Consider the following 8470-nt stretch of genomic DNA (forward strand, 5'->3'; position numbering starts at 1 on the left):
GTCAGGGAGCACTAAAGCTCCACACTGACCACTGCTGCTTTGTGCTGAATGATGATGACTGACATTTTTATGGAGACTGCATCACAGTTCATCAGGTGCTTAATGGCTCGCCGTGGAGACAAATAAAAACAGGGGAAAGAAAAGTGAAGGGAGAGGTCATTACTAGAAATGTTCGCTCTCTGGCAGGAATGATTTCCCGCAAATTGCTGAATCAATTGGTACAGAAATGATTTCCCCCATGCGACAAGGGCAACAGAGCGAAGATTATGGAAAACAGGAAAAGCAAAGCAAAACAAAACAAAAAGGAAACAATCTGTACAGAGCCTTAAACCTCAACACAAACCATTTGAGACAACAAGACCGGCGTGGATGTGTACGTGGAGGTGTTTGCCAATTCCAGAGAGGCACGTGCAATTTGATCTGGGTTAAACAGGGAAGTTGGCTCTAGAGGTCAATGAGTGCCAGGTCCAGACCTGGTTTTCTGCACGTCATGCTCCTTCTGTCGATGAAACGAGTCCAGCTGGTCCAGGTTTCGTCTCAGCTTGAACATCCGTGCTGTCTCGGCAAAACTCCTCTGCCTGCTATTGTCGGCCTCAGGTGCAAGGTCGCCGGCGCCATCGCCATCACCCTGGACGTCGACGTCGCTCTCACTTGGGAACGATGAAGAAGAAGGACACATGGGGAAAATGAATGCATATTTAATGTACATCCTGGACATGCTTTATGTAAATATAAGAATTTACAGTGCTGGCCACAGCTTTTGGCACAACTGTGGCCTGGTTTGCTGCAGTCACAGAATCTCACAATAAAAACTGTTAAATAATCCAAGCTTTAATTAAGCAGATTTATCAAGTGGAGTGTGGGAAACATCCAGTGTGATGAAAATATACATTTTAGCTAAATTAACCGTATGTACAACATTTACGAGGGTGGAGACCTTAGACCAGTTGACTGGCAGGAGCAACAAAGATCCACCACAAAACTTTACAGCAGGCATGAGGAGCTCTTCCACATATTCGTCCTTGGTTTCATGCCTAATTCTAGCACAGAGTTCCAGTTAAAGTTCCAACTCCATGTTTACATTAGTAATTGCTTCTTTTCTTGGCATGTGGATAGCATTTAATGATTTTAAGGGAGACTTTGTGACCTGCAGATTTCATTCCTTGGTTGGCATTATTATGTATTTTCCAAGCACATGGTGCCATTTCATAACACAATTGAGAAACGGTTAATTTGAGTTGCTGTAAGAATGCTACTTATATGTAATGTGACTTAAAAGAAATTTGATTTCAAAATGCAACACCTTGAAATTGGGCCTCTCTCTCTTTAAGAACTCCTTTTCGTCCTGAAACTCCACCTTCAGGAAGTCATCACACATCGCTCCTCTAAAAAACCTTTAACTACATTTTTCCCAAGGTTGCACTGAGAAGTAGCTCCTATAGTGAGCTGTCGTGAGCTCAGCAGATGCGCAGGTGTTTGCTGATTGCTGCTGGCTAGTCTGAGGGAGCTGAGCGGGGAGCCACGGCGGGAGAGCTGCTCTGTGAGGCGGAAACTCGGAAACTGCAACTCCAGGAGGGAGCTGAGCCTCAAAGGCAACGCTTGGTCCATTTTCCACTGCTGAATGGTTGCCATGGGAGATTAAAGGACTTTCCAAACATGCATGAAACAATCAAGGCAACTCTCCAGGTATGTTTATGGTGGCAGAATCACATAACATGATGTTAAGCTCAAGAAAGTTGATTCTAACTAACACTGCCCCTTTAATAATCAAATCTCTAGTAGTAAGCATCGGCTACTTTTTTATTCCCTTTCCATTCTGCTCACATGGTTGCACAATTAATATGAGACCTTATACAGACTAATAGCCACAGGATAAAGGAAACTGCCTTCAGTGTCTTGTTATATTTCTCTTCCAAGGACAAAATATATAATAGTCACTAACTGAGATCCTAGAAATGCTTATCAAACAGTAAAAATAAATACATAATATTCACAGCAAATATATTGGGAGTGGTACCATTATCCCATAATGTAACTAAGCCACCTGTGGTTTTGATAAAAACAAAATAAACCCAAATTAAATATTGGATTGTTCTTCACAATGAGATTAGACTACTGCAATAAAAGAGGGATTTGGAGTTTTTGGTTTGGTTTGTTTGTTTTTTATAGCTCTTTAACGGGCAGTGCCAATAATTTTGTCTGGCACTGCACTTACTGCAGTTATTCTTGGAGAGTCTGGTTGCACCCTAAGCATACGATGGAGAAAACAGAATTTGTCAGTGCTTGATAAACTAGATAGTAATGTGCCTGATGTCAAACAGTTCCATGGTGGGACAACTATAACAGAGAGAAGTGGCAAGCTACAGAGCCGGATGAATATTAGTAAATCAATGAATAACAGAAATACTTACTCAGATAATTCCAGCAACCAGTCCAAGTCAGGAAGAGGACCTGGCTCTTCATGAAAATATACATCCTCTGCCTCCTCATCCTCTTCCTTCTCTGATTTTGAAGACATTAAAAAAAAATCTTTGTCATATTCTTTCTCTCATTATTGTGACATTTAGCAAGCAGAAATATTTTTTGGTAAATCTGACTGACCTAAAACAATACAAGTTTGGTCTGATTTAACTTCAGACAGGGAGGGGGTAAAAAATGAGTCTTTTTATTCTGCCTAAGTACTTCAGTATGTACTGTTTTTCATATAGCTTTAGCCTGAAGCTAGAAGCTGCTTCTTACCCTCTGTTTCATCAAAACTGCGAAGGAGCACATCGAAGAGTCCAGACTTCAGAGACCCACCTTCAGGTGAGCACTCGAACTCCTCCAGTAAGTCCATTAAGCTTCGGATATGGATAAAACAGTCAAACTTATCGAACTGATAACATTGTGGCTTTCAATAAACAGTTAAAATAAGCTAAATTAAAGACAGTGTTGACAAAAACAAAACAAAACAAAAAAAAGACACATTATTATTGTTGTTATTATTTTAAAACACCGTAGTTCCAAAGTTCACACAAACAAAGAATACCTAAACAGACGGTGAGTGGTTTACCTGATAGGTGCTGCTAACTCGGAAGGCTAGGAAGCTAAAAAAGTAGTGTAGCATATGGCTATTTTTTTTAAAGATGCTTCACGTTTAAAATAACAATCACACGAACAACTAGCAAAAATATGAACAAAATACCTGTCTTAGTGAGGCTTTTCCTCACTGTTTCACCAAGCAACCTTTTCTGAAGCAAGTTTTATCCTCGCTTACTCTCACTGTTTCCAAGGAGACGAGACGCAAGGGGGCGGGGCTTAACCCTGAAGTTGAACTGAAAAAAATAAACCTGTCATTTTCGCTCATGAAATTGAACCCCCACTGAGAGGACGTTGCTGCTGGCGTCTGATGTTTTTTCTGTGTAAAGTGTACTTATCGAGAAAGAGGGTTTTGGTTAGAACATGCTTTTTTTTTCATGCTTGCTGTAAACGCACAAAATTATAATCCCAGTTGACTCAGAAAGAGATAAATCCGTTTGTCCTGCAGTGTTTTTGTCACGCAGAAGAGTGGATGGGTTCCCACTAGATACCTGCAGTGGTGGTTGACAACTATTTTATTAGCAATGCAGATTTTATTATTGTTTCACAGGTAAATTTGGTTGACTGACTGCAAAAAAAATGTTGTACGTTTGTACATTTTTCTTCCATTTCTTCCGTCAACTTTTTTGCAAATACAACTCTAAAGAAGGAGTCGACTGTAAAGCCATTACATTTAGTTCAGTTCTAAAGAATGAATTAGTAATAATCAGATGGTTTACTTTGAAGCAATGCAAAGGGAGGGTAAACGACAACATTGATTGAAAATCTTTATTGGTTTCTGAACTCTTCTGCAAATAAAAATGTCTTAAAAATAAATATTTTCTTTGTGTTTCTTGTGAAATTTTTCATGTCTGCAAGAACATGATCAAAACAACATTTTTTATTTAAATAGCAGGAAAGATATACTGTACATAATTTATGAAACAAAATAAAAAGGTTTGATTTATAATTTTCCTCTGGAATTAACAAAATATTTTTGAATTTGAAACTACAAACATTTATACTGGACTTTTATTTTTTCAGAAGCTGTAATCAAGCTACATTGTTGTATTTTTGCCTTCATAAATTCTGCGCTTGCTTTTTTGATAGTGCAGGTTGCTATCTTTATCTAAAGAAAAAAAAAATAATTTTGTCCATCCAGGAGTCCCAGTGGATGTGCAAAAGGATTTAAATCACCAGTCTTGCTTTTGTTTTGTTCTTTTTTCTCTCACAGAGAAACAGCAGAAACCGAGGCGGGTGCTTTCTGCATTCCCACAGAACCACTCTCACCACATGAAAAAGGAAACATTTCATGAATAAAATGAAAAAGGCATTTAGACAGAAACTGAGATATAAGCAGTGGACATTAAAAACGCACGCACACCCATGTTAAAATGCCAGATTTTTAAAGTGTACAATATGGGAGCAAGACAGTTTTTCTCGCAGCCTCTTCTAATATTACTGTGAAAACGTGTCCTGTATTATTCACCAGACAAACTGGTCTGATACAAAAAAACAAAAAGCTACAATTACTTGGTTTCCTATTTGTACACAGCTTCTAACTTTCAATTTGTTGAACTTTTGATTTAGCTTTACCATTCAATTCTCATGGTTCACGCCTCCTATCAGCTTCACTGAATCTGATTAACCAGGAAATAAGGTTCAGTTGTCCTGGTGGCTATTCGTTTTAACATTGTGTCCAGTTGCTTAAGCCATATTTGCAAGTACTTTACAAAAGCATCAATATAATCCTGTTATCAATGAGGAGAAAGGGACAATTAAGTATACTTCATGGGATAATAGTGACCTCAACAGTGACGTTGCTGTGATGCCTGTACTATAAAGTCTAGACTAAGGAGAAGGAGCGAAAGGCAGAAGCCATTTTTTTTCTGAACAAAATGTCCAAGGCAGGCTAAGCTCTGCCACAGTCTTAAATGTTTTATGGTCTACTACTACTAGTACTACTTCCTAGTAGTCATCTGAAAATCGATACTAGGAAGTTGAAAATGAATAAGGATTTTATTATTATTTTTTTTTAGCACCACAATGAGTTTAAATCAACCAAACCCGTGGCCTTAACAGAAGAAAGCAAATGCCTCTTTTTCTTTTTGTGCAAGGTATTCTGAGTAAATATTATTCAGTCATGATGTGTGACGGCGAGCAAATGTGAAACCAAAGCAATACAGTGAAAGCGTGGCTTCATAAAGAACATAGTGAAAACATATGTATGACGTATAATATTAGTTTTGAGGAAGAAGGCATGTTATTGATATCTACTTCTTGGAAATTTTAACTTCTGAAGGTTTAAGCTAAATCCTGTCACCATGTCCAAGTTCCAAAAGAACTGAAATTATCAAAGATTAGGATAAAATGTAGCGCAGTTTGGAACGAGGCAATCAACCTGCCCTCCCTGTTCTCAGCAGCAAGTGGAGGGGTCAATCTAAAGTGAGGAATATATGACCCCTTGTTAAATGCTGCCCTGGATGACTGCCACTGAGGGATCATTTAAAGAAAAAAAAATACCACCAAGCTATTCTTCTCTAACTTTTAAAAACAGCTGAGCTGTGTATTTACATTGTGGCTCACTTTAGGGAGATACAACATGGTCAAAATCTTGCAAAAGACATACAGCGCATTGGATTTATCCAGTGTGCTCCACCTGGATCATTTGTTTGAGCATGTTTCCCTCTAGCATTTATTGTTGCTAGTTTGCAAGTGTTTGTTGTTGTTGTTGTTTGTTTTTACAATAAATGCACACCACATCACACTTTTAACATTAAAAATTGCTTTTCTTTTCTGTTTTTTGTTGGGTGAAGACAGAAATAGGGTGAAGAGAGAGATTTTGCCAGGTTGAGCCATGAAGAACTCCAGCTTTAGACACAGTGCGTGCTTGATCCTAACCTCCTATATCCTTTAATATGATTTCTTTTAATGCTGTCTGGGGTGTTTTTTTTTTGTACTGTACTGACATCTAATCTTTGATCACTTCCTCTGAGATTACCATAAATCTGGTAAAACTAGGGTCTTTGATCAGTGTTTTAATACTCTCTGTCATGACTGATGTTTTCTGTGCTTTAGAACTGAATTACACAACACCCAGGAATCACACAACAGATGCAGGAACGACCACAGATAGGTACATCATGCTCCAGACCTGTCTGTGGCGTGGAGCATAGATAGGTCTGGAAAGCAGTTCACCTTATTTATCAAAAGTAACTTTAAGTTATTTTTTGGCTTAAAGGGGTCCAGCAAGAAACTGTACATTTTCTACATCAATGCTGAGAGATGAAGTATATGAGATATACTTAGAGACTATTCTCACAGAATTCATTATGTGAGAACATTTTCTAAACATGGGCAGCTTTCAACCCCCCAAAAGCTTTAATGACATAAAATATTAAAATTATCTCTTTTTTTTTCTTGTGGAGTTATCTGTGATCCTGAGAGCCAACTGCCTGTAGAACCTTTGCTTTGCATCACTGAGGCTTTGATTTCACTGCTTCTAATTGGGCCTTTTGGCAAAACACGAACCACAACGGAAATATTGACGTTGGATTCGCTTCCGTACAAAAATAAATGCTCAATTTAAAAGTTGATCGCTATTATTATTACTACTATTAATTTATTTTAAGGCTTTTAAAGGGTCTTTATTTAGCAGAATTCTCATCATGGAGGACCATATTGTGACCTGCCGTCCTTGCGCCCACGGATTGCCCGTGATGTTTAGCGCCCAAGCAATCGACAGATTAAAGAGTTTCCCACTGCATCTCTCTCTCTCTCTCTCTCTCTCTCTCTCTCTCTCTCCGCTCTCTGGATGACAGGCGGCAGCAGCGGTGGATCGGCTCGTTAGTGCGCTCGGACCGAGAGATTTCTTTGCTATTTCTCTTGTGCGCTCTGCTTTGGTGAACTCGGGGAGATCAGGTGGGGATTCCAGGATGGGGTCCAACCCACCGCGACCACCATCACCATCGCCACCACCATCATCATCATCATCATCAACGGCTATAGACTTTACTTTGTTCTCCGCTGCGCCGGATAACGAGGAGAGCGCACTGAAATAAAAACAACGTTTCGATTAAAACTCATCGGCTTCCGACAAGGGAAACTTTCTTTTAAATAGATTTGGGTTCATTTTGAGGGGGTTTGGAATGGAGGTCCAAACTTTCCTGCTGTCCGGTCTTGCTGTGCTCTTCTTTGGAGGGGATATTTTCTCCAGGTGAGTCTGTTTTTCTCTTTCTTGCAGGTGTTCTGTTCTTGTTTGTAACCGAGAGCGCTCAAGCATCCCCCCCACAATAACAGGTCGAGATCAGGTATGAACTAATATAAAATAAAACTAGAGACGACCACTTGTCAAACTGTGGCAGAATAGAGCACATAGACACATTACATCCAGATGGTTTTAATTAAAAGCATCCCTTGTAGTGCGTCATATATTGATATTTTAAGGAACTAAACAAAGACACCCTTTGCTTAACTTAAAATTCCCATGATAATATCTGTTTATTTTCCGCTTTGCCTTTGGCACGGCAATCTATTGTGATATTTACATAATGCATATGTTTTCCCTTTTTAAATGGAGGTAAGTAGCAGGTGAGTGGGTGGTGTCTGTGTGCAGCAGGTAATAGCAGCACCAGGCTCCCAGGCCTGTTCAGGAGACGTACATTATGTCAGATGGTACAGAGATACAAGGGGATTAAGGGAGGCCTCCCTGTCCAGGCATTCCTCAGTAGGGGAACATTTGAACGCTCATGTTTTAGGAGTTTAGGGGGAAAAAAAGGGTGATGTTTTGAAATAAAAAGCAGGACTAGCCGACTAAATGATTGTTTTACGTGGAAACTGTAAAGCGTAAACTGCTGACAATTGAATCTGTTGCTGGTTTTCACTAAATTAAATCACTTTCAGAAATTGATGTTCTCCTAATCTGTGTATCTAAGCAAAATCAGGTGTTTTAGTCTTTTTTTTTTAAATGCACCTTTATAGGAATATTCTCCACTTTTCAACCCATATATTATCCCTAATCCAATAAAAGCAGCCATAATCGGGCTCCTCGGAGTCCCTCAGCGCTGTGCTTCTGGGTGCCTCCAGTGTAAAAAGGACAAAAGGTGACTCCATGCTTTAGCTGTGGGGGAGATCTGGGGCAAATCTCTGCTGTTTTGCCTTCTGGCTCCTCCACCAGCAGAGGGAGTAACCACTGCTGTAATTGGATTTTCCTGCCTCCAGTCACCACTGCTCTTGTTGTTATTATTTAGCTCTTGATACAATGCAGCGTTGCCTTTTTTTTTTCTTGGCACCTCATTATGTGTCAGCTTTCTCCCTCTCTTTTTCTCTCTCTCTTTAAGACACACACACACACACACACACACACACACACACACACACACACACACACACACACACGTTTACACATATTGCT

General features: G+C 39.5%; 2 protein-coding genes across 5 annotated transcripts in view; one reads left to right on the forward strand and one right to left on the reverse strand.

Moving 5' to 3' along the window:
• Nucleotides 1-3294, reverse strand: part of cfap74 (cilia and flagella associated protein 74) — a 62151-nt gene extending 58857 nt beyond the window's left edge. For 2 of the 3 annotated variants that reach the window (XM_016681305.1, XM_016681307.1), the window contains exons 1-4: nucleotides 3185-3294; nucleotides 2740-2840; nucleotides 2412-2502; nucleotides 474-650 (exon numbers count right to left, since the gene is read on the reverse strand). In XM_016681305.1, the coding sequence (XP_016536791.1) occupies nucleotides 474-650; nucleotides 2412-2502; nucleotides 2740-2836 (365 nt within the window). In that variant the 5' untranslated portion in view covers nucleotides 2837-2840; nucleotides 3185-3294. The other variant, XM_016681306.1, reaches the window with a different exon arrangement.
• A 3558-nt stretch (nucleotides 3295-6852) lies between these two features.
• Nucleotides 6853-8470, forward strand: part of gabrd (gamma-aminobutyric acid type A receptor subunit delta) — a 23275-nt gene continuing 21657 nt past the window's right edge. The window contains exon 1 of one of the 2 annotated variants that reach the window (XM_007571215.2): nucleotides 6853-7273. In XM_007571215.2, coding sequence (XP_007571277.1) covers nucleotides 7206-7273 — 68 coding nt within the window. In that variant the 5' untranslated portion in view covers nucleotides 6853-7205. The remainder of the gene's footprint in view (nucleotides 7274-8470) is intronic. The other variant, XM_007571213.2, reaches the window with a different exon arrangement.

The sequence above is a fragment of the Poecilia formosa genome, unplaced genomic scaffold (assembly GCF_000485575.1).
Source record: "Poecilia formosa unplaced genomic scaffold, Poecilia_formosa-5.1.2 Scaffold276, whole genome shotgun sequence".
Lineage (NCBI taxonomy): Eukaryota > Metazoa > Chordata > Actinopteri > Cyprinodontiformes > Poeciliidae > Poecilia > Poecilia formosa.